This window comes from Chionomys nivalis, chromosome 7, assembly GCF_950005125.1.
Source record: "Chionomys nivalis chromosome 7, mChiNiv1.1, whole genome shotgun sequence".
Lineage (NCBI taxonomy): Eukaryota > Metazoa > Chordata > Mammalia > Rodentia > Cricetidae > Chionomys > Chionomys nivalis.
This window is the reverse complement of record NC_080092.1, coordinates 74,502,354-74,527,979: the sequence shown is the minus strand read 5'-3', so window position 1 is coordinate 74,527,979 and position 25,626 is coordinate 74,502,354. Positions and strand designations below refer to the sequence as shown.

Genomic DNA, 25,626 nt, shown 5'->3' with positions numbered 1-25,626 from the left:
GAAACAGGTTGGGTCTGTTCTCAATTGAATGTTCGCACAGTGGAACACAGGGAATTGAAGGTGGGCCCTCTGGAATAATATACCACAGCACTGTGTCGGCTGAACAAACCACAGGCACCATACAACTTCATTTATGGGAAGATCCAAGCTAGGCGGAATCATCCATTGCATCAGACATTAGAATGGGTTCTCTGCATTGGACAGTGGTGGGGAGGACCCCAGGGCCTCTTCCTGCCGCCAGTGTTGTTAACTCTTGATGTGGGTGCTGTTTACAAAGCTAAATGCACCTGCGTGGAAAAAAAAATCATGGAGGTTTCTATTTCAGGGATACGTGTGCTTTTCTATAGCTCCGTCCCACTTGACTTTTTAAAAAATGCTTTTAAAATAGGAGTTGGCAGAAATGGCAGGATATACCAGTAATCCCAGCACTTGGGAGGTGGAGACAGAATGATCAGGAATTTAAGGCCACCCTGGGTTACAAGAGACCCTACCTCAAAAAAAAAAAAAAAAAAAAGGAAGGAAGGAAGGAAGGAAGGAAGGGCCCGACTATGTCTGCCTTCTCCCCTTTCTAGTCTCCCTGATCAGGCCGAGTGTTAGACCCAGCTCCGTGATTGACAGGGCAGGAACTCAGCAGGAGTGTGTGCGTATTTGACTTATACAGTCTCAATGAAACCATAAAATGGGTCAGACATGGCGGACACGTGTATGATCCCAGCTCATGGGAGTCTTAGACCAGGAGGACCATGAGTTTGAGGTCAGCCTGAACTTCATAGTGAAACCTTCTCTCAAAAAACCTTACAAGCTGGGCGGTGGTGGCGCACGCCTTTAATCCCAGCACTTGGGAGGCAGAGGCAGGCGGATCTCTGTGAGTTCGAGACCAGCCTGGTCTACAAGAGCTAGTTCCAGGACAGGCTCCAAAACCACAGAGAAACCCTGTCTCGAAAACAAAAAAAAAAAAAAAAAAAAAAAACCTTACATAACCGCTGGGCGTTGGTGGTGCACACCTTTAATCCCAGTACGCAGGAAGCAGAGGCAGGTGGATCTCTGTGAGTTCATGGCCAGCCTGGTCTGCTACAGAGGCAGTTCCAAGACAGCCGAAGCTGTTAGCACACACACATACACACACAAATCCTGTCTTGAAAACAAACAAACAAACAAAATCCTATAGTTTGAACTATACTCAGAGGTAGGGCACTTGCCTAACATGTGCAAGCCCCTGGGTTTAATTTCCTAATAAGGAAGAAAGGAAAGAAAGATGGGAGAAGGGAGCTATAAAGAACAAATGAATTCTGCTGCATCCTGTATAGGGTTTTGGAATGTAACATGTATGTACCACAACCCCGGTCCCCTGACATGAACACACATACACATGGCTTGAGAGAGGCACCTCCAGGCTCATGTCCTGGCTACAGGCTGCCGGGCTGCTATGTCTGCAGCACTGGACTTTCTCCAAAGCATCCTCCAAGGCAGGAAAGCTGCTCCAAGAAGTGACATTCCCAACAAGTGCTGATCCTAGATGAGAAAGGATGCTCAGGAAGGAAGAGGCGACTCCTGAGCCTTCCCAACGCTGCTCACTCGCTCGCTCGCTGCTGCTCCCTGGCTCGCTCGCTGGGATGTGCAGAGTTGGAAGAAGAGAGGCCAGGCAGAGCAGGCTGGGGTGCAGAGAGTTGGCTGCAGAGGAGTGAAGGGAGCAGGAGGTTGGAAGAGAATCCTGCAGCAGTGCCCAGGGCACCAGAGGGTAGAGGGCTACCCAGAGAGGATTAGGGGGGAGACAGGCTAATGGAAGGGAAGCAGGGTGTAGTAGCCGTCCATAGACAGGTGGGTGGAGAACCCAGGCCCCTGCAAAGTTCCATAGATCATCCGAGGCCAGCTGGGGGTATTAAACGCCATAATAAGGCATTTAGACTTTATCTTCTAGGTAATAGGGAGCCACTGAAGGTTTAGAAGGAATGTATCATATAATCTTCTTTGTCAATTCTTTTATTTCAATATATAAATACCTATATAAATATGTATTATGTGTGTGCATATATAAATTGCTTGTTCTTTTTGATGCAGTATCTTACTATATAGTTCAGGGTGATTTAGAACTTACCAAGATAACCCAAGTTGACCTTGAACTCATGGCAATCCTCCTGCCTTAGCCTTCTGAGTGCTAGAATTACAGGCATACATTACTATGTCTGGCTTCAGTCCTTCAATAAATATTGAATATAATTTACCTTAAAAATGTTAAAGATTGATTTATTTTGCTTTTGCACGTATTAGTGTTTTGACTGCATCTATGCGTGTGCACCGCGGGCACGTGTGTGTGCGACCCTCGGAGGTTAGAAGAACTGGCGGCAGTGTTCCGGAAAGTTGTGAGCCACCATGTGGGTGTCGGGAACCAAACCCCGGTCTTCTACAAGAACAGGCGCTCTTAACCCCTGAGCCATCCCTCCAAACCCCTCACCTAAATTATTTAAACTACTTTTTCTGGGCATCTGCTATGTGTTTGGTACAATAAATTAAATAAAAGTGGTTTACTTCAATGATACTGTATGTTAATAAGAAAGGATGGAAGATAATGAGATAAATGAATAAATTATATGCCATGTTAGGGGATAGGTGCAGCCGAAAAGGTGAAGGGGATTGGGATGTACAGAGTCTGGTGAAGGTGATAGGTGATACTATTATACAAGGGGGTCATGATGGGCCTGATGGAAAGTAAAAGACTTAACCATGTAAGGGAGGAACATTCTGGAAAGAGAAGATGGTATGCGCAAAGATCCTGAGGCAGGAATGAGCCAGAGTGTGCAAAAGAGCCACTGGCTACCTTTAGGCCAGGGACTGTTTTAGGAGAAACAGAACTAGAAATCAGGTTACTGGGACACGATTCAGGCTATGGGATATGTGGAATGGACGTTCCTAGTTAAGAACTGGACACAGCATGGGTGACTGAGGTGCAATAGGCTGGAGGGATAAGCCCAAAAGTCACTGGTACCTAACCAGCTTGCAACTAGAGAGCAAAAGAGATCAGCAGAGGGCAAGCCCAAATAGAGAAGAGAAAGGACTGAGTCTGGGCACTCTCACACCAAGAGAAGGAGCCAGCGAAGGGATTCCATGGCCCTGTAGGAAGCGGAGAGCCAGCGCCCACATCCTTGAGGTACCAGAAGGAAAGAGAGCAGAGCCCCTTGGCAGGCGCTCTGGAAATGGTAAGGGGTGATGTGATGGCTAGAAGGCAGGAGAGGGACCCGGTGAGAGTGGCCAAGGAGGGCATATTATCATCCGGGCCTCAACCCCGATGGAGTCAAGGCCCAGAGAGGTGAGAGGCAAATCTCCTTGCCTGAGATCACACAGCTTAAAAGAGGCGAGAGCCAGAGTCACACACCAGTCTATCAAGCAAACTGTCCGGCAAGAGTCCGGTACCCTGGTGCATGGGGGGACCTAGATGCGTGGTGGTGGCTTTGACGGAGACAAGTGGAATCAGTAAGACAGCTTCAGGAAGCAAGCAAGTTTGGTGCAAATGGTGTTGGACATGAGGTGACTGAGGACAAATAGGGATATCATCTGAGAGGCAAGGGGGTGTGGCCACATAGGCCTAGGAGACCAGAACGATTGGCTCAGCTTTGGAGTTCCTGAGTGAAATCTGTGAACAACGATGCAACAACCCAGGGGCTGAGGCTGTGTGCACAGAGTTCACTGGGAGAAAGAAAAGGCCAGTAAGGAATGCTGCTTGCCAGGCGTGGGGAGACCAGGAAAGAGCCATTGCCAAGAGGCGAGCATAAGCAAGCGAGAGAAAGGCTGAAGTCATTTCCCATGCAGAGTCTGGCAAAGCTCAGGGACTGAATGGCTGCAGGAGGTTGGGGAGGAACAGGGCTGGAGGAGAGAATATAAGGAGCACTGAGACACCCAACTTGCTTCTCCATCTCCTTTCAAAGCCAGGCCAGTGCTAGTCACCCCTACAGAGACCCACTTCCTCCTCTCCCCCTCCTCCTTTCTCCTTTTACATGTATGTGCACATGCACATGTTCATATGTGTGCAGGCCAACATACGCGTATGTATGTGCATGCAAGCCAGAGGACAACCTGAAATGTCATTCCTCAGACACTGTTCCTGCGGTGCCGTTTCTTCAGTAACATCCACCTTTTTTTGAGATAGGATCTCTTAGTGGCCTAAAGTTCACCAGGTCGGCCTTTCTTCACCTCCCAGTCCTGGCATCATAAGCACAGGCCACTATACTTGGTTTAAAAAAAATAGAAACAAAGCTGGTCAGTGGTAGCACACACCTTGATGATCCCAGCGCTTGAGAGGCAGATGCAGGCAGATCTCTGTGAGTTCGAGGCCGGCCTGGTCTACAGAGCAAATTCCAGGACTCCCCAGAGAAATATGTCTTGAAAACAAGCAATCAAACAAACAACAACAGGAAAAGAAAAACAAAGACCACTGAGCTTCCTCTGACCTATCAAGCTCCACCTCAATCTGTAGGGCATCCCTTAGTGCTTTCTTGTCTCATTTGAAAGTACTGAAGCAGCTAAGCCTTCAGAGTCACGCACGTGTGAGAGAAACTTCCAATTCCAGTAACAGAAAACAGATCTGCTTCAGGAAAAGCGGATTTATGTGCATCTGTGACTTGCATACAAATTAAATGATAGTTGGAAGGTGGGTGGTATATCCTCAGGCAACACTTGTCTCTAGGTGGATGGAATGGTGGGCGGGTGTCTCATTATTTGTTTGTATTTTGGGGGCTTTTTGTAAAGAACATCTAATGCTTTGGGAGAAGAGGGAAAGATGAGTCCATTAGCCACCTTGTAGGGAGTGATCTGAATACAAAGCATTTGTGAATGAATGTGTTACCGCATTACACGGTCTAAGAAGTGTGGAAGAGCTGTGGCAAGGGAGTGACCGGCCACGCTGAGCTGCCTGCGGGATCTAAAACACAGACCTCCCAGGCTACACCCAGGGTTCTCCCTCTGAATAAAGACAGTTGCTTACCTTTCACTTTGTAATTTGCAAAGGCCTCTGCCCCTCCCTTTGTTCTACGGCACGTCAATCATTAAGGTACGTGAGGGCAGAGGATGGCCACCCCATCTTTTTCTCTGTGGTGTGTGTATTTGTTAGCACTTGTCTTCACACAGGAGGGTGTGCTTTCAGAGATCCAAGGTTGATGGTTATCTCCACTCACTATTTTATTACATTTATTTATATGGAAGGGTGTGTGGAAGAGTCACAATGCAATGTGAAGGTCAGAGAACAACTTACAGGAAGTTGGTTCTCTCCTTCCCCTGTGTTTCTGGGGATGGGGCTCAGTTTATAAGTCTTGGTTGGCGACTGGTGCCCTTGCCTAACCATCTGGCTGGTCCTCCACCTTTGTTTTTTTTTTTTTAGACAGAGTCTCTCAGTAACTGGAGTGTCATCAATTGTGCTAGACTGTCTGGCCAGTAAATTTTAGGGATCTAGATGTCCCCCCACAAAAACACTGGGTTACAAGCGTGGACCACCATGCTTGGTTGGTTTTATTTCCTTTTTTTTTTTTTTTTTTTTTTTGGTTATTCGAGACAGGGTTTCTTTGTGGTTTGGAGCCTGTCCTGGAACTAGCTCTGTAGACCAGGCTGGTCTCGAACTCACAGAGATTCACCTGCCTCTGCCTCCCGAGTGCTGGGATTAAAGGCGTGCGCCAGCTTGGTTGGTTTTAAAACAGAAAGAAAGAAACTTGGATTCTAGGAATCCAAGGTTTCCATGATGATGCAAAAAAGCCATCCACCTAACCTTGCCACCTAAGGACCCGGCAAGCTCTCCCCTTGCCTAGGAGTGTTCCGAAGAGGGAGGTTTGTTTTTTATTTTGGGTTTTTTTTTTATTCATCTTGAAAAAAATGGGGGAAAGATTAAGAATATTGAAAGACACCGTTAGCCTGGGAGGGTGGAAGGCAAGGAGACATCAGTGACCTTGCAGGATAATGGAAATACCGTGTCTTTATGGTGGCAATGGCTTTGAGGAGTTACGCAACTGTCAAACTCACTGGCTTGTACCCTTTAAATGGGTGCAGTTTATATTGCGCTTAAATTATCCCTCAGTTAGGAAGAGTATGAGGAAGCGAGGCAGCCTCGGGCTCCTGGGAGTTCACACCAGGTCACTCCTGCTCACCTATCCACGGGCATGCTCAGTCTCCTGCCCTCGCCTATCCTCCACCCCATGCCCACCTCCTAAGTCCAGCCACCTCCCTGAGGGACAGCTGTGCCTGCAGGAAGTCATCGTTACGCTAAACCGTTCTGTTTCTGTTCCCCAGGACTCCAACCTGTCTATATATACCGATACTCCGGACCTCACACCCTGTTTCCAGAACTCCCTGCTGGCCTGGATCCCCTGCATCTATCTGTGGGCTGCCCTGCCCTGCTACCTGTTCTACCTGAGGCACAACAAGCATGGCTACATCGTCCTCACCCGCTTGTCCAGGCTCAAGACGGTCAGAGGCCCCGAGTTGCCTTCTGAGTGGGGAGACCTAAAGGATTCTGATAAACTCCTTGTCCCTCACTGATAACTAAACCAGTATTCCCAACCTGCCCTTGCATCTGCCCCTTCCCCAGTTATGGCTCATAGAAGCTTACCAACAGGGTCTGCAGCCCTTCCCTGTTTTGAAAGTTGTAGAATGTCCAAACAACAGAACTTCCCGCCACCCACCCTAGACGCTCTGTGTAGGCAGGTCTGATAGCTTTATGATGGCTGCATGAGCGGGGACCCCTCCCTGGCAGGGACTGGCACTGTCCTTTAGGATGGAGACTCCAACCTGTGCCCTGTCTGCAGGCCCTAGGCGTTCTGCTGTGGTGTGTCTCCTGGGTGGACCTCTTCTATTCCTTCCATGGCCTGCTCTCCGGCTCAGCCCCTGCTCCTGTCTTGTTTGTCACACCCTTGGTGGTGGGGATCACCATGGTTAGTGTGGGGCCCAGGAAACTGTGGGGAGGGTCTCCCGTGGGGGGTGGTGTATGCCAAGACCGTGGGCTCTGAGGAGGAGGGTGGGCACATGGTAGTGGTCAGAGGGTGAAATAACTGCCAAACATCTGGCCACACCGGAGGGGGTGAGAGCAGGCCCAGATGTGTGTGCTTGGGCCAAGCCTTCCCTGCCCTTCCTACACAGTTGCTGGCCACACTGTTGATCCAGTATGAGCGGCTCCGTGGGGTGCAGTCTTCAGGGGTGCTCATTATCTTCTGGCTACTGTGTGTGATGTGTGCCATTATCCCCTTCCGTTCCAAGATCCTCTCAGCCATGGCAGAGGTAAGAGGGTCAGACCTTCCAGGTCTAGCCCTGCTCAGGAGTGTGACGTCAAGGCTCAAGGTCACTGTGGAGTCTAGGCTTCCCCGAAGTCCCAGGATTTTCTCTCTTTGGCACCTTTCAGGCTCTTCCTCCACCTACTTTGTCTCCGCTCGGAGGCAGGAAGTGGGAGATCTGAGCCATGCAGGGAAATAGGTCAGAGATCCCACCATAGCTGTGTGCTCCTGGGAGTACTGGGGTAGGGGAAGGGGAGGACAGTTTTGAAACTGCCATTCCCAAGGTCAGTATCTAATGGGGATGCCAGTGTCTGTCACGAGGACATGTGCAGGTGCGCATGAAGTCCCGTTCCTTTGTTCTGTTTTTTCTTACATGTTTGAGGGGGGAGGGGCTTTGCTCTATGATGGTGGGTAAAACGGAGCCCTGACAGTCAGGTTGCCCCCATCTCCCTCTCTCAGGAGGGTACAGGCAAGGAGTCAGCTGCTGATTTGTATGTCAGCACAATGCCTGGCTCAAGGCAGGTTCTTACCATGTCCCCACCCCCGACATCACAACACTTCCCCACCACTCAGCATCCTCTGGGTGCTCTGGAGGAACCTGACACCCCAGGGTGCTACATTGCAGGCCAGCCTTCCCAAAGGCTTCCGTGGTCCCTCTCCCTCTCCCCCAGGGTAAGATCTTGGACCCTTTACGCTTCACCACTTTCTACATCTACTTCGCCCTGGTGCTCTGTGCCCTCATCCTGTCCTTCTTCAAGGATAAGCCGCCATTGTTCTCCACAGAGAACATTGACCCTGTGAGTTTGCCTACCATGGGGGGTGGGAGGGCTTTACAGTTTGTACCTCAGTCCAAAAGATACCAGCAGTCCCATCCCCCGCATCTCACCCACAGTGGGGATGCCACTTCCATAGCAGCAGCCCCATCCCCCCATCTCACCCACAGTGGGGGATGCTACTTCCACAGTTTGTGGACAGGCTGAGAGCATGGATGGCCTCCCTGCCTCTCCTGGGTGTTGAGATGCTGGGCGACACTCCTGATCCTTTTGTCCCCTCCTCTCTCCTTCTAGAATCCTTGTCCAGAGGCCAGTGCTGGTTTTCTCTCCCGCCTGTTTTTCTGGTGGTTCACAAAGTGAGTGGGCTCTTGCTTTAGCTTAGAACCCAGGAGGGAGAAGTGAACTCCAGGAATCAGCCAACTGATTCCCCTCACTGCCACCCCAATAACTGGATGGGCAGACCAGGGTGGGCGAAACTGGTTATTTGGGCTGGGGATTGAGTGTGGCGGCTGAGCCTGAAGGGGTCTAGCTCCCAGGCTGCAGGCCATCTCTGCGTCTGGCAGGCCATAGGGACAGGTGCAGCGGGCTGGAAGGAAACCCTAATTAGCTCTGAGCGCTTCCATTTGGGATAAGCTTCCAGTTTGTCATCTCTTTGGCTGCCCCTCAGAGCGGCTTGAGCAGGATAATTGTGTCTGTGACCTGGGTGACAATTCATTAACCGCATGCACCTGAGGCTGGCCTGAACCCCTCCCGCCTTGTACACATACACTCAGGCCTGGCCAGTGTGGGTTTCATCACCAGGGCCTTAGACAGATAGAGCATATGGGGACATATAGGCCAAAGGCAGAGAGAGATGCAAGTCAGGAGGGGAGAGGCAGCTCGCTACCTGTAACATGTTCACTATGGCAATGACTATGGGTACTGCAATTTAGAGGGAGCTCCCTCGACCGTAGGCACTAGTCTTCTAAATTCTGACCCTGTGTGGGGATTCCTCCTCCCTCTTCCAGGCTGGCCATCCTTGGCTACCGCCGTCCTCTGGAGGAGCGCGACCTCTGGACTCTGAATGAGGAGGACTGCTCCCACAAGTTGGTCCAGCGGCTGCTGGAAGCATGGCAAAAGCAGCAAGCATCAGGGTGAGGCCCCCCTGTGCTGTGGGTCTCCAGCCTAACTTCTCAGTGCCCTGACCCTCTGCTCCCCAGTCCCTTTGGTGTTGCTCAAACATCTGGGACGCATAGCAGGAGTGGGGAGAACAGCAAGCAAAGGGGATGTCACAGCAGCCTTAGGATGCTGCAGCTGGGAGCAAGGCCTGGGTGGGATCCGTTCTCCCAGGTTTGGCTGAGGAAAAGAGGATGCTGATGCTTGGGTACCATTCAGTGTATCCTAGGCACAGCTCTTAGCATATAGAGTACCTCATTCACTTTCTCAGCAGCCAAACAGTGTTCGTGCTATGGTTCCCTTGACTCGGAGAGGGCACTGAAGCTTAGAGATTTAAAGATACAGCCAAGGTCTCCCCACTGATGCTGACAGAGCAATAATCCATACCCAACTGGTCCAGAGGCCCTAATCAGATCTCTGTTCTACTGTGTCTGATTTTAATCAGAAATTGCAAGGGTTTTCCTAGTGAGGGCGGGGCCAGCCCTCTCAGTACATCCTCTCTTGTCTGGAGACAGGCCTGGATGAGCCAGCCTGAGGCTGAGGGCCTTTGACTTGGCAGCCTCCCAGCCAGGACCCACAGACAAGACCTTTTCCCTCTTGCCCACAACCCAGCGTATTGAAGTCAATGCTTGGTCAGCCCAGAGTCACTGGTGGTCTTTAGCTGTTGGTGGAACAAGGAAAGGGCTTGGATAGCAGTATTGTGGCTTCCTTGCCCTCGAGTATCTGGAGAGGCCTCTGGAATCCCCAGTTGCCTCTGTACTCCCTCTCTGTTCCCCAACACCACCTCTATCCCCTCCCTGTCTGGCTGCTCAAGCCTAAGCCTTCTGCTGTACCTGGTCTGATCTCTCCTGTCTTAGTGTCCTTGCGAAAGCCAGCTCTGGGAGGCAGGAAGAAAGCCAGAGACTTCTCTGAGCTGGGTACCCAGTGCTTTCAGCAAGCACCCCTGGCACCTGGAGACAGTCGTCTGGGGAATTGTGTTTTCTAGTCCCCTTCCAGTTCTGAAAGCCAAGGAAAAGCTACCGCCGCCTCCTCTTCTTCCTCTTCCTCCTCATCTTTTTTCCTTCTTCCTGCCTAACCTAGACTGGCAGGCCCCTAGCCTCCTGGAGCCATTTCCACCCGATGTTGTTTATTCTCCAAACAGGCCCCAGGCTGCAGCGGCTGAGCAGAAGATCCCTGGAGAGGATGAAGTCCTCCTGAAGGCCCGACCCAAGTCCCAGAAGCCCTCCTTTCTGTGGGCTCTGGTGAGAACCTTCACCTCCAGCCTGCTCATGGGTGCCGGCTTCAAGCTGATCCAGGACCTGCTCTCCTTCATCAACCCGCAGCTGCTCAGGTCTCACTATGCTCCCTCTTGCTGTGGCCCTATCCTGGGCGGAGGAGGTGTGGGTGGCTGCCCTAGAGCAGGAACCGAAGAGCTTTCTCTGCTTTCTGGGTGACCCTTGGTCCATGGTATTGACTCTGTACCTCGATTTCCCGCTTCGCGTAATCTACACATATTATGTGCCCGTCAGGAGGAAGTGTCCCCCTTGAACCTTGTTCGGGAGTCCTCTGGGGAAGTACCCGCATTTCCCTTTCTACAAATACAAAGGCAGACACTCAGGTGAAGCACACAGCTGGTAAAGCAAGGCAGATGTGAGTCCGGGGCTCTCAAGTCCAACCATAGAGCTCTTTCCACTTCTGCCAGCCTCTGCCATCTGTCACAGGAGAGGTTTGGACTGGAGGGAGCTCTCTCCGATGACAGGGTGAGATACGGAACTGAGCCCTACATCGATTCCCCTCTTTGCGCAGCACCTCCATTAATTCAACTAACATTCCTAGATTTGCAAATTAATTAAGGTAGTCTTAGGGTCTTGTGGGAGAAGCCGAAGGTAATTCAGGAAGATTACAGTAGGTCACAGGGCCTGAGAAAAGCCTGGGGAGTCCAGGAAGTCAGCCTGCCAGCTTAGAGAACAAGTGCTGGCTCAAACATACGCCTTTAATCTCAGCACTCGGGAGGCAGAGGCAGGCGGATCTCTGGGAGTTCGAGGCCAGCCTGGTCTACAAGAGCTAGTTCCAGGACAGGCACCAAAGCTACAGAAAAACCCTGTCTCGAAAAACCAAAAAAAAAAAAAAAAAAAGTTATCAAAAGAAACAAGTAAGAGAAGGAGGAGGGGAAGGTGCAGCCAGGTGAGTCACAAAGGGTTGGGGCAGTAATGACTAGTGAAAGCTACTGGAGGGTGGGGCAGGGATGGGGCAGAGAGGAAGCTGGGGGAGGGATATCGTGTTTACATTTCCAAAGGCTGACCCAGCCTGAGTGTAGGAGGGGTAGGACAGAGTAGCAAGATGCAGTTAGGCCAAGCAGGTCAGAGGGCAGCAGAAGCGAGGTGTGGAGTAAGCATCCGGGAGCTATTCTGTCGAATCAGCAGGTTCTGGCCTGTGCCACTGGGGGCTCATGGCTCTTTCCCTGATTAGTGATTTCGGAGAAGAAAGAGGCTTAGGTACAGAGCTAAGTGGTGGCCAGCTGGGCCCTCCAAGAGATGCCTCTTAGTGGAGGTCCAGGGGCCCATATCTGGGGCTCAGCTCTCCTAGACAATGAGAGCTTGAGGCCGGAGCTTCTAATGCAGCCAGTGCTGTCTCCTTGTCTGTCATGAGGGCTTCTGCAAGCCTAAGAGACAAGAAGGGAGTACTGGTCGGATTAGAGGCCCGGAGCTGAGGACACAAGATGAACAGAGTACGTCTCAGAGAAAGAGAGGCTTCCAGTACACGAAAATCACCCACAAACTCGGTCCCAAGAAGGCGGCATGAAGTTGGTTAGCAGCTTTGCCATGACTGGGGCTGGGGCAGAGGGGAAGAGTCATTTCATTCCAGCGGAGAGTGTCTGCAATGAACTCAAAGACTCAAAATGTGCTACAAAGACACCTGTGTAGTTTACAGCGCTGTTCTGAAAAGTTACCATTGTTTTGTTTTGTTTTGTTTTTGAAAAGTTATCATTGTGTGGGCAACTTGAAACAATAGAAATTATTCTTTCAGTTCTGTCCCACTATCCAAAATCAGGGCATGGTGACAGGATTGGTGAGTTTTTTCTTGTTGTTGCTGTTGCTATTGTTTTGGTTTTTCAAAACGGGGTTTCTCTATGTAGCCCTGGCTGTCCTGGAACTCACCCTGTAGACCAGGCTGGCCTTGAACTCACAGAGATCTGCCTGCCCCTGCCTCCTGAGTGCTGGGATTAAAAATGTGCACCACTACAGATAGATCAGTCTTTTTTTTTTTTTTTTTTTGAGATTAAGTCTTGCTATGGGGCTCAGACTAGCCTCGACTGATGGTCTCCTGCTTCAGGCTTTTGAGTGCTGGATTCAAACATTGTCTCCACACCCTGTTTCAGACTGGTTTGGTTTGGTTTGCTTGTTTTTTCAAAAAAAAAAAAAAAGTGGGTGTTTCTTCTGGGCCTGTCTTAGTTTGTCGGCAGTCCTTGGTTTTCCTGACATGAAAATTCATCACTCAGATCTCTGCATTTATCACATGCCTCTCTCTGTCTCTGTCTCTGTGTTTGTGCACACACATGTACTTGAGTGTGTGCAAATCTCCTACTCTTCTGAAAATGAAAAACTAAAGTCCCTGAATTAGGACCCACCCTACTCCAGTATGACTTCTTCTTGACTGACTATAGCTACAAAGACTCTATGTCCACATAAGGTCACATTCATAGGAACCAGAGGGTCAAGACACAATTCAGCCCCCAGGAGAACAACAGGCTTGACTCTGATGGTGCTGGGGAAGTTGCATGAGGTCGAGAGAAAGTTTGTCCAATGGCACAATGAATCTTGATCATGTTGCTTAGTGAAGGCACGGTGCTACCAGAAGAGGAGACAATACTGAATATCACACAACCATGGGATCCAATCCTCCTGCTGGGGAAAGATCGAGTAGGAACATTGGATCCCGGGCTCAGGGAGACAGAGTAGGGCTTGGAAAGCCAAAACAACTCCTCTTATAAGATGAAAACAGAGGACGAGCTTGGGGAAACTTGGAAGTGTTGGGGTGTCAGGGAGTTCTCAATGGCGGTTCAGTGGGAAGATAAGGAGCTGCTGAGGATGGCAATGAGTGGGGATAGGCCAGGAGGTAAGAGAAGAAAGATGGAGAGAGTCACAGGAGAGGTGGACAAGCACCCCAACAAAGGACAGCGTATAACACAGGGGACAAGTATGGGTAAGATCTGTGGAATGAAAATTCTTGTGGCCCTGTGGTGGGGTCTAAAACCCCCAGCATCCAAGAAGGATGAGTAGGAAGGTCTAACCCAGTGGTTCTCAACCTTCCTAGTGCTGTGACCCTTTAATACAGTTCCTCATGTTGCGGTGACCCACAACCATAGAATTACTTTTGTTGCTACTTAGTAACTGTAATTTTGCTACTGTTAGGAATCGTAATGTAAATATTTTTTGGAGTTAGAAGTTTGGCAAAGGGGTCACGACCCATAGGTTGAGAACTGCTGCTGTAGCCAGTGAACATGTGCCTCTTCTGCCTACCGTGGCATTCAAGGAGGAGAGGGCCAGCAGGCAAGGCTGACGATAACTGTTGCGTTGGGGACAGGCTGAAGAGCACACAGGCCTCATACCTGCTCTCCTCCTGACAGCATACTCATCAGGTTTATTTCTGACCCCACGGCCCCCTCTTGGTGGGGCTTCCTGCTGGCCGGGCTGATGTTCATGAGCTCCATGATGCAGACGTTGATCTTACACCAATATTACCACAACATCTTTGTGATGGCCTTGAGGCTACGGACGGCGATCATAGGTGTCATCTACAGGAAGGTCAGCCAGAGCGGGGACACACGCTGGGAGAGGTCAGTTCTGAACTGCTTGGGAGAGACTCATGGGCTCAGTCCACCTTTTGCTCTTCATCTGTAGGCTCTGGTCATCACCAACTCAGTCAAACGTGAGTCCACTGTGGGAGAAATGGTCAACCTCATGTCAGTGGATGCTCAGCGCTTCATGGATGTCTCCCCCTTCATCAACCTGCTGTGGTCAGCTCCCTTGCAGGTCATCTTGGCTATATACTTCCTCTGGCAGGTAACGTTTGAGCCTTGTCCTCTGTCTCCTTCCTCTGACGACATCTATCTGTGCTGATAGATGAGCTGTGTTATGCCCAAGAAACCACCCCTAGGTACCAGGGGAACTTGGTCACTCACTCTTCCTATCCTAAGTTGTGTTTCATCCCTCAAAAGCCAGGGACAAGGGGGTACCCGGAGGCAGGGTGGACGTGGCTGTCGTTATCACTGTCGGTCTGTTTGTTTTGTCTTCCCTGTGTATCCACAAAGCCTCCTCTGTCACCGTCTCCTTCTCCACCCTGCCTTCTCCTCTCCTCCTTTTTCACCAACTTTGCAGTCCTGGGATTGAACCCAGAGCCTTGTGTCTATCAGCACACACTCTGCTACTAACACCTCTGCCCTTTGAATTTATTATTACAAGATGGGGGTCTCGCGAAGTGGCTCAGGCTGATCTTGAAATCACCGTGTAACCCAGGCAGGCTTCAAACCATCTAAGAAGTAGAATCCCAGACCTGTGCCAGAGCAGCCAGTTTGGGCAACCCTCTCTGTGCACCGCTGATCATCTGTGCTCATTCTCTGATAGCTGGCTGCTTCTGCTGATGTGCTTGTGGCTGTCTGTCTCCTTCCTGACTGATGTCTTATTGCCTTTTGCCTGTCATGTCTCACGTTAGCCAGGGTCTGCTGAGCTCTGTCTATAGACCTTGGTTATCTGTAAGTTCATCTGTCTTACCTGACCCTCCACGTGTGTGCCTCCTCAGATCCTGGGTCCATCAGTCCTAGCTGGAGTGGCTGTCATAGTCTTGCTGATACCACTCAATGGAGCTGTGTCCATGAAGATGCGGAGCTATCAGGTGGGTGCTCCTAAAGGCACCAGCATTAGATGGAAACACCAGTCGGGGGATGGCACTGAGGGCCAGTGTTCATCTTCTGTTCTCAGGACCTCTCCACTCCCTGTACTGCATGTGGATGGCCACAGCCCCTGTACGAACCTTAACTCCTCCATCCCCATCACTGTAGTGACAGTCTTAATTCACAGCAGAAAGACCAAGGCCCAGAGTAACTGTGGCAGTCCAGAGACAGGTAGAGCAAGGACTCAAGCCTGTTCTTACTTCATGGTGCTAAAGTGTTGGTAACCAAACAATGACTTATCCATCTGCAAATGGATTGCTGAAGTTTTCAGAAGCTCCCTCTACACATAGAATAGATGACAAACTACCTCAGACCACTGTCTTAGTCACTGTTCTATTACTGTGATGAGACACCGTGACCAAGTCAACTCTTATCAAAGAAAACATTTAATTGAGGACTTCCTTATAGTGTCAGAGGTTCAGTCTGTTATCAGCATGAAGGGGAGCATCATGGCAGCATGCATGGCAGACACGGTGCTGGAGAAGTAGTTGAGAGCTTTATTCTCATCCAAAGGGAGAGACTGGGTTCAGCATGGGCTTCTGAAGCCTCAAAGCCCACCCCAGCTGATATACTTTTTCAAACAACACCACACCTCCTAATCCTTCTAATCCTTTCTAATGGTGCCACACCCTGGTGACGAAGCATTCAGTAAATAAGCCACTCTCGGCCACTCCAACCACCCTCCAAGCTCCCTTGAACCTTGCATGCCTCCATTTCTATTCCTCGTGGGATGGCCACATTCCAGACATGCTGGCTTTTCCTTTCTTTAAGAACCAAACTCGGTGTATACCACTACATGCACTCTTCCCTTTTTTCTAGAATATTCCTCACTCTCCTTGCCTCTTTAACACCTTCCCTTCCTTTACCTCTCAGCAGAAACATCACTTCCTTCAGACAAGCACCTTGATTACACCAAGGTCTTTCCCCTGCCCCTACCTCTCTCTCCCCTTGCTGCAGCCTGTTCTTTCCCTTTGGATCACACAATGATTTAGAATTAAGCATCTATTTTGGCAATTACTTTTCTGTTTGTTTGTTTTGGGACAGAGCCTCTCTGTGTAGCCTTGGAACTCACTATGTAGTAGACCAGGCTGGCCTTGAACTCATAAAAATCCACCTGCCTCTGCTTCCCAAGTGCTGGGATTAAAAGGCGTGTGCCACCATGCCCGGCCTGGCATTTGCATTTTATTGCCAGCTTCTGACATCAGACTGTAGGTTGCATGATGGCCTGGGCCACATCCGAATTGTTCATCATGATATCCTCCATTTGGCACACGGCTTGACACACAGGCTCTCAGCACACAAGCGCCGAGTGGACAAACCACTGTGGTATGCCAGGCCTTTGATTAGGATCTGAGTGAACAGAAAAACAAACAATTCCTGCCCACTGGGAAGCGCATAGTCTGACTGGGGACATTGTGTAAAGGGCTAGGGGTGGGAATGGAAGGCAAGGGCAAAGGATGTTACCTGGTGAGGTCGATGGTGTTGACACTGAAGATGGAGCTGAGCCATCTCTCCAGCCCCAGAGCTGTCCTTCTGAGTCAGACGACACAGGCTGTGGAGGACAGGGGTCTAGGCATTTGAGGTGGGCTGGGGAAGCCCCTCAAGAAAACTGCAATGGCTACAGTCGATGAGATGGTTTGGGAGGTGTGATCCTGGCGGGCAGGAGGTCCGGGGGCGGGGGGGGGGGTATACCACTGATCCTTTCGGCACAGGTACAGCAAATGAAGTTCAAGGACTCTCGCATCAAACTGATGAACGAGATCCTGAATGGCATCAAAGTGCTGAAGCTGTACGCATGGGAGCCCAGTTTCTTGGAGCAGATAGAAGGCATCCGGCAGAGCGAGCTTCATCTGCTGCGCAAGGGTGCCTACCTGCAGGCTGTCTCCACCTTCATCTGGGTCTGCACCCCCTTCCTGGTGAGGCTCTCCACTGCTATGGGGTACCTGGCTGTTACTAGGCCAGCCCACGTCTTGAGGTTCCCTGGTTCCTAACGGACTCCACCGTGACACTCGCTCCCATCCTGTCCAGGTGACCCTGATCACCCTTGGAGTGTACGTGTGTGTGGATGAGAACAATGTGCTGGACGCAGAGAAGGCCTTTGTGTCCTTGTCCTTGTTCAACATCTTAAAGATCCCCCTCAACATGCTACCTCAGTTAATCAGTGGCCTGACCCAGGTAAACCAGGGCAAGCAGGGTGTCTGCTGGACTTAGGATATGGGGGAAAGCCAGGCAGGGGTCACTTAGTATCGACGGGAAATCAAATGGTGAGAGTTCCTAGGGCCAGAGAAAGCCGTGAAGGTTGTGGATGGTTTGGAGTCACGGGGCCTGAGCTCTGACACAGCCTCCTTATAGCGCTCTGGACCTTATCTTCAGGCAGTGGGAGCCTTGTAAGACTTGGTTATAGGAGGGGCCCCAGCATTAGTGAGTAGGTCCTTATGCTTAGCCCTAGAAGTTGGGCACCCATAAAGCAATGATCAGGCTAACCCACACCCTCCTGCAGGCCAGCGTGTCTCTGAAACGAATCCAGGATTTCCTGAACCAAGATGAACTTGACCCCCAGTGTGTGGAAAGAAAGACCATCTTCCCAGGTCCCAACACCCTTAATCCAGAGCAATCCTGCTCCAAACTTTCTAAGACTCCTCCTGTGACCCCTCTTCTCTGAATTCTACAGCCCCTCCCCTAATCTATCTCCCTCCTTTACCCCTCCCCCAGGCTCCTCATGCCCCTCCCTCTGTCTTGGCTCCGGGATCCCCTCCTTTGCCCAGCCTCCTCCCAGGCCTCCCTGCAGTCTTCCAAGACCCCTAACCCTGTGCATCTTGGTCCTCCCAGGCTATGCCATCACTGTGCACAATGGCACCTTCACATGGGCCCAGGACCTGCCCCCTGCCCTACACAGGTACCACTAGCTTCTCTCCCTCACTTGCTATCTATGCCTTGCGGACAGAAGGTCAGATCAAATGTGGTCCCTTCTCTTCTTGTCTCTGTCTTTGACAGGGATTGCCAGAAGAACCTGCTTTTGACAGGGTGGTGTCAGGGAGGGAAGAGGTCTTGGGTCTGCAGGTGGAAGGCTTGGACCAAACCCAAATCTCACCCCTGACCACTCCTCCTTGCTCTCAGCCTTAATATTCAAATCCCAAAGGGGTCGCTGGTGGCTGTGGTGGGTCCTGTGGGCTGTGGGAAGTCTTCACTGGTGTCTGCCTTACTTGGAGAGATGGAGAAGTTGGAAGGGACAGTGTCTGTGAAGGTGAGATGGGCGGAGGGCTCCCGGGAAGGCGTAAAGTCTGGGCGACCTCAGACAAACCCTAAGGCAGCCTCTCCGCTGGCCAGGGGTCGGTGGCCTATGTACCCCAGCAGGCCTGGATTCAGAACTGCACGCTTCAGGAAAACGTGCTATTTGGTCAACCCATGAGACCCAAGCGTTACCAGCAGGCTCTGGAGACCTGTGCCCTGCTGGCTGACCTGGATGTGCTTCCTGGTGGGGACCAGACAGAGATTGGAGAAAAGGTACAGAGCCACCTCTTCAGCCCCGACGAGCCAGCTCGTGCAGTTGCTAGCTTGAGCCCAACCCCAGATTCCCATACTCACTTGCAAGTTCGTGTCTCATCATGTCCGTCTCTGTGCCAGGAAACAGCTCTATTCCAGGGAGAGTGACTCATGAACAGACAGGGACCACAGAATGCCCTGGGGTCATGACAAAGGCCTATGCATGGCGGAAAAAGAACAGTAGGCAGGGGTAAAGGGTCTATATAAGGGGAAGCATCGCTCTTGAGCTGACACTTTTAGTAATTTATTTGAATTCATTTTATGTGCATTGGTGTGAAGCTGTCAGATCCCCTGGAACTGGACAGTTGTGAGCTGCCGTGTGGGTGCTGGGAATTGAACCTGGGTCCTCTGGAAGAGCAGCTAGTGCTCTTAACAGATGAGCCATCTCTCCAACCCTTTGAGCTGACTCTTGATGGCTGAGAAAGAGGAGCTCATCATTCACTGATACAGTCACCAGGTTTTTATTAAGCATCTGCCAGGGACTATGACATGGTGGGGAATGCAGCAGGAGAAAAATGTCTGGTCTTGTATACCTTACATTCCAGCAGAGGAAAGAAAAACAAAAAGCAAGATAAACAAAATATATATTAGATAATCCTAAAGTGGGGGAGATAAGCAGCCCAGGAATATAAGAATTTGTGCTGGGCTGTTTTGTTTGGGAGATTTAGCACTGAGAAATAGAGACCTGACCAGAAGGAACAGTCCTGGAGAGGACCGTGGAACCCTGGCCATCTAGGGACCTAGTCTGGAGCCATCTGAGTAGAACAGACAATTCAAAGCCTTTGGCAGGTATGTAACTAGCCATTAGCCCAAGGCGGAGAACAATGTGGTTGGAGCAGAGTGACCCAGGGGAAGAAAGGGAAAAGAGGGAGTCTTCAGACCAGACAGCTGGGATGCTGAGAACCCTGCGGGCCATTTGAACACTGTGGTTTTTACCCAGAGTGATAGAAGGGCCTTGGAGAGTGAGCCTAGGAGCAGTGGGTGGTCATGGAGGCATTTGGTGCACTTTGACCTGGTGGCCCTGATTGTCTTGGAACTCAATTATGTAGACCAGGCTGACCTTGAACTCTCAGAGATCTTCTTTCCTCTGCCCAGTCCTGGGAGAAAAGATGTACACCACAAAGCCCTGTTTGATTAAGGTCTTTGAATTATAAAACATGGGACTCCGGTGGAAGTTTTGTTTTTCTTTGTTGCATTTGCATTTTATTACATGAATGTGTGTGAGAGGTGCATGGGAGAGCCCACAATTGTTACAGTGTGTTTGGAGGCCATTTTTTTTTATTCGTTCCCCTATGGGTACTAGAAACCAAACTCAGATCCTTTGACTTGGTGGTGAGTACCTTTCTCTGTACAGCTACCTTGTTTTTGTTTTTAAAGTATTTCCTAAATGTGTGATGGTCACCTAGCATTGCATGAACTCTCTTCACTATCTTTTCCGTGCCCAGTTCAGTTACATTATGTACATTTGCAATCTTATGCAGTAATTACTAGAAGCTGGGCATTTCAAATGTCATTCCAACCTTGTTGTCTGTCTTTATCAGCTTTCAATTATTTCTCCCCAAACCTCTGGCAACCACTGCTTTGTTTTTCAGGCTCTGGTTATCTAGACACCGGTGTGAGTGGGTTTGCATAATATTTGCTTTTTATGTGTCCAGAGGGTTTCACGTGGCATAATGGCCTCAAAGTTCATGTCAGCATTTTCTTCATTTTTAGGGCTGAATAAAATTCCAATCTATGGATATACCCCCTGTTGTTTTCCCAGTCATCTGTCATGAACACTGGCATTGGTCAGGGCAGCCAACTAGACAGGGTGCTAAATAGGTTTATCTGCCCCAGAGGAGTCTAAGAGCCAACACCCACTCCTCCTACGACTTTAAAGACAGTCAAGTATCCTATGAAATAGAGATTCAGAAGTCTGCCTTGCTGAGTGACAAGGAGTTGGCTCTTGTCCCCCATGGGCCTATCTGACCCCTTCCCTCTACCCGTTCCATCACCCACCTTCTCCTCCCTCTAGGGCATTAACCTATCTGGAGGCCAGCGGCAGCGGGTGAGTTTGGCCCGAGCTGTTTATAGTGATGCCAACATATTTTTGCTGGATGACCCTCTGTCTGCTGTGGACTCTCATGTGGCTAAACATATTTTTGACCAAGTGATTGGACCAGAAGGTGTACTGGCAGACAAGGTGAGGCCACAAGAGAGTGGGAACAAAAAATGAAATTTGGTCTTGGAGGAGAACAGATGGGAGGTATGTGGGGAGACCTGGAGATGTAGGAACCTGAGAAGCACGATATGATCTGGGGAAACCCATAGGGAGGCACACCCCAGAGATGCTGAGCAGGCTCTGGCTGGTGTGGGTTGTGGATATGCCTGGCCTACGACTCCTCGGGTTTGCCCCATGGCTCTGTACCCATGATTGGGGGTATGCCTAAGGATGATGCAGCTCAGAGCCTGTTGCCTTCTTCACAGACTCGGGTGCTGGTAACCCATGGCATCAGCTTCCTGCCTCAGACGGACTTCATCATTGTGCTTGCTGACGGACAGGTGTCTGAGATGGGCCACTACTCGGAGCTCCTGCAGCATAATGGCTCCTTTGCCAACTTCCTCCGAAACTATGCACCGGATGAAGACCAGAAGGACAGTGAAGGTGGCAAAAAATTAGTACTCACCAACCCTGGCCTCCGCAATGCCCATCCTTCCTCAACATCCACCTTGTCTAGGGCTTCTAAATATCTCTGGTGCTGGGGACCTAGTTCTGGGAAATGGGAGTCACCTGGGTGATAAATGAACTGGATCCATGCAGATTCTACCTTCTCTCCCCTAACTGTGGGACCCTGTATCAGCGCCATGGGTCTCAGAGTCTGTTTTTCTGTTTATTAAAAGAGAATGAGCTATGGGGCTGGAGAGATGGCTCAGAGGTTAAGAGCTTCGCCTGCTCTACTAAAGGTCCTGAGTTCAATTCCCAGCAACCACATGGTGGCTCACAACCACCTGTAATGGGATCTGGTGCCCTCTTCTGGCCTTCTGGAATAGACACAGACAGAATATTGTATACATAATAAATAAATAAATATATGTATATAAAAAAAGAGAATGAGCTGGGCAGTGGTGGCACACACCTTTAATCCCAGCACTTGGGAGGCAGAGGCAGGCTGATCTCTGTGAGTTCGAGGCCAGCCTGTTCTATAGGAGCTAGTTCCAGGACAGGCTCCAAAGCTACAGAGAAACCCTGTCTCAAATAACCAGGAAAAGAAAAAAAAAGGGGGGGGGGGAGACACATGAGCTCAGACCTGGAGTATGAAGTATAGCTGTTTTATGGTCGAATTGCTTTGTAAGTATCTAAGTACTTGTCAAAATCACTCATTTAGCAACAGGAGTTGTTAAATAATTACATGACCTGGAACCATTTCTGACAGTAGACTGACAAAAAGCCCCTCCCAACACGAATCCCCGAGTTGTGTCTGCGCTCACAAAAGGCCCAGCTCCCCACTTTGTTGCCCAGTCAGGGCTCCCCTACGTCAACACTCTGTTCTGGGGCCTTCTCTTGGGCTTCCCTGCCCGCTGCTGTGTATGCAGTCAACCGGCATGAGCATTCCCCAGTGCTCTGCCCTTGAGAAGCATCCTCTCCTTAGTTATCACAGTGATGGTGGTACCACGAGCTATGATTATTACCTTTTGGCGATGCCTGCCAGAGGCCCTGCTACCCTCAAGGAAGTAGGATTAAAGGTCAGCCAGCCAGACTGACATCAGAGCCCAGGTCTTCAGCCTATTAAGTCCCCTTTTCTACAGTCTCCAAATGGAAGATTTGTGTGTGTGTGTTGCCTAGCCCATTTCCTTCTGACTGGTTTCTGCCCCCAGAGACAGGGTTTCTCTGTATAGCCCAGGCTATCCTAGAACTCACTCTGTAGATCAAGCTGGCCTCTAACTCACAGAGATCCACAGGTCACTGCCACCAAGTGTGGAATTAAAGGCGTGCGCCATCATCACCCGGCTTCCTTCTGGCTGTCTTTTCAAACTCTCTCCTCGCCCCCTTGCGTGTCCATCCAGCCTCCCACTGGCAAGGAGGATGGGGTCTCGAGGGCTGCAGAAGGAACAATCAGCCTCTGTGACTTTTCCTTCCCTGCTGCAGCCTTGCAAGATGCAGATGAGGAGGTGCTGTTGATTGAAGACACGCTCAGCACCCACACAGACCTGACAGACAATGAGCCATCCATGTACGAGGTCCGCAAGCAGTTCATGAGGTAAATTCCCAAGAGTCCTCAAGTCCCCCTGAAGGCTACATCAGGCAGGGCCACCAAACCCCAGCAGGTAGGATACAAATGGACATTCTCCCTGATGCTCAAATCCTGGGAGCGTGTCTGTGGTCCCCCACCTGGGCCTGACCAGCCGCTTCCACAGACAGATGAGCTCCATGTCTTCAGAAGGGGAGAGCCAGAACCGGCCTGTGCCCAAGAGACACACAAATCCATCAGAGAAGGAGATGCAGGTGATGAAGGCCAAGGAGACTGGTGCACTAATCAGAGAGGAGACGGCCGAGACAGGCAACGTGAGTCGAGTGGGAATGGGCTGGAGATGGTGATCGGGTCCCCGGGGCATGTAGAGATTGCGTGGGCACTCTTTGCAGGTGAAGATGAATGTGTTCTGGGATTATGCCAAGTCTGTGGGGCTGTACACCACGCTAGCTATCTGCCTCCTATATGCGGGCCAAAGTGCAGCGGCCATTGGGGCCAACGTGTGGCTCAGTGACTGGAGCAATGATGCGGTGGTAGACGGCCGGCAGAACAACACCTCCCAAAGGCTAGGTGTCTACGCTGCCCTAGGAATACTACAAGGTGAACATATTGGGATTCCCAGAAGGGGCTCCCTCATCCCTTCTCTCCTTTGCTGACTCCCCAAACCACGGAACTATATATCCCTGTCTCAGAGCCTCCCTAATTCCACCTAGGGCATCCCAAGTCTCATTCTGCCCCTCTGTCCTGGCCTCCTCCCTTGCAGTAAGTGACAGTAAGTGACTCATCTTCTACTTCTCCCATCAAGGGCTCCTGGTGATGCTGTCAGCCTTCACCATGGTGGTCGGCAGTGTCCAGGCTGCCCGCCTGCTGCATGCAGCTCTGTTGCACAACAAGATTCGTTCGCCGCAGTCCTTCTTTGACACGACGCCCTCGGGCCGCATCCTCAACCGTTTCTCTAAGGACATATATGTCATCGATGAGGTTCTGGCCCCCACCATCCTCATGCTGTTCAATTCTTTCTTCATATCCATCTCCACCCTTGTGGTCATCGTGGCCAGTACGCCGCTCTTCCTTGTGGTTGTCCTGCCTCTGGCTGTGCTCTACGGCTTTGTGCAGGTGACAGTGAGGATGGGTGGGGACACCACATGGGGCAGGTGGAGCTCTAAAGCGGTCACGAGTGTATGAGCGCACATTGGGGGCGGGAGGGGGCTCTGATGTGGACCAGGCACTTTTGTAGGCTAGAGGTTGTGGTTGGGTTGGATCAGGGACTTGGGTCAATTGCTTTACTTCCTTGAAACTCCCTTATCTAACCTGTAAAATAGACTCTTCGACTGTAATTCATAGGGATAATGTGAGGACGAAACGTGTGTTTATAAACTGACAGCCATGGGGCCCTTTCCAATTGGCTGTATTTTATTTATTTATTTATTTACTTATTTACTTATTTATTTATTTGGGGGGGTGTATGTGCTCATACACGTTTGTGCATGCGCACAAGTGTGTGTGCATTTGTGGAGGCCAGAGGTGAATGCTGAGTGTCTCCCTCAATCACTCTCCACCTTATTTTCTGGGACAGAGACTCTCATTGGATGCAGAGCTCACCTATCCAGCTAGGTTGACTGCCCAATGAGCATCAAGGATCTGCCTGCCCCATGCTGGGGGTTACAGGTGTGCACCGCCATGCCTGGGATTTCCACGTGGGTGCTGGGGAACCTTAACTCAGGTCTTCATGCTGGTGTGGCCTGCCCTGTACTGCATGAGCCATCTCCTCAGTCCCCCACACCTGTTGGCGTTATCTGAGTAAACTGTTGTAAACAGTTCTGGAGACGCTGTCCTATGGATGCATACTTAGGCGTGTATGTGTTACCCGAGTTGCTCTGCATTCAGAGGCAGCTCATTGTAGGGGTTCATGATCACTGGGATCTTTCTCTTCAGGGAGGTGATCAGTTCCCACAGCCCCCTAGGTAAAGAGTCTCCTGTGAGCCACTCCTGGGCAGGCCTGGCTATCTTAGACCCACAGAATACAGGCTAGAAAATGAAGGCAGAACCATGCTTTTGTGGGGTTACTACCCTTAAGTGACTAGGAAGAGAGGGTAAGAGAGACTTTTTCAGGGAAAAAAAAAGATACGAAATTATTTTTGCAGTCATTTGTCTGTGAGCACATGTCTAAGCAGAGCAAGGAATTTCACTCCTTGGGAAACTAAACAAGATAGTGTCATAAGTCCATAAAAGATGATGAGATAGGAGGGCTCAGGGAATCAGGGAGAGCTTCCTGGATGAGGTGGGCTGACTGGCTGAGCAAAGCTGATCCGAGGGGAAGAGTATAAGTCTGGAATCCGTTCTACAAGGAAATGCAGGAAAGGCCATCGAGGTCTCTTGGGAAGAGTAGGAAGAGGAAGTGCAGGGAATTGTTTGGAAGACGTGCAGGACTGAGTTGTGGTTCATCCCTGACTGGAGTTCTCTTTCTCTTCTGGGTCAGCGCTTCTATGTGGCCACATCCCGGCAGCTGAAGCGACTGGAATCCATCAGCCGTTCACCTATCTTCTCCCACTTTTCGGAGACTGTAACGGGCACCAGTGTCATCCGGGCCTATGGCCGAATAGAAGACTTCAAGGTCCTCAGTGATAGAAAGGTGGACGCCAACCAGAAAAGCTCCTACCCCTACATCGCCTCCAACCGGTTAGGAGCCTCCCTTTCCCCTACAGGTGCCCGCAGGCTCTCTGTGGTTCTGGGGGGCTCCAGCACCCCCTGCC

At 50.6% G+C, this 25,626-nt stretch overlaps 1 protein-coding gene across 1 annotated transcript in view; it reads left to right on the top strand.

The window, feature by feature from the left end:
• The window catches only part of Abcc3 (ATP binding cassette subfamily C member 3), a 53,657-nt gene that overhangs the window by 13,928 nt on the left and 14,103 nt on the right, over positions 1-25,626 (top strand). The window contains exons 3-25 of the mRNA XM_057774343.1: positions 6,268-6,444; positions 6,783-6,908; positions 7,114-7,251; positions 7,916-8,041; positions 8,312-8,373; positions 9,025-9,150; positions 10,314-10,502; positions 13,779-13,956; positions 14,053-14,214; positions 14,951-15,043; positions 16,814-17,017; positions 17,130-17,276; positions 17,602-17,689; positions 17,931-17,997; positions 18,219-18,345; positions 18,429-18,605; positions 20,659-20,826; positions 21,111-21,288; positions 22,771-22,882; positions 23,040-23,187; positions 23,266-23,473; positions 23,679-23,989; positions 25,353-25,552. Of these exons, the coding sequence (XP_057630326.1) occupies positions 6,268-6,444; positions 6,783-6,908; positions 7,114-7,251; positions 7,916-8,041; positions 8,312-8,373; positions 9,025-9,150; positions 10,314-10,502; positions 13,779-13,956; positions 14,053-14,214; positions 14,951-15,043; positions 16,814-17,017; positions 17,130-17,276; positions 17,602-17,689; positions 17,931-17,997; positions 18,219-18,345; positions 18,429-18,605; positions 20,659-20,826; positions 21,111-21,288; positions 22,771-22,882; positions 23,040-23,187; positions 23,266-23,473; positions 23,679-23,989; positions 25,353-25,552 (3,512 nt within the window). The remainder of the gene's footprint in view (positions 1-6,267; positions 6,445-6,782; positions 6,909-7,113; positions 7,252-7,915; positions 8,042-8,311; positions 8,374-9,024; positions 9,151-10,313; positions 10,503-13,778; positions 13,957-14,052; positions 14,215-14,950; positions 15,044-16,813; positions 17,018-17,129; positions 17,277-17,601; positions 17,690-17,930; positions 17,998-18,218; positions 18,346-18,428; positions 18,606-20,658; positions 20,827-21,110; positions 21,289-22,770; positions 22,883-23,039; positions 23,188-23,265; positions 23,474-23,678; positions 23,990-25,352; positions 25,553-25,626) is intronic.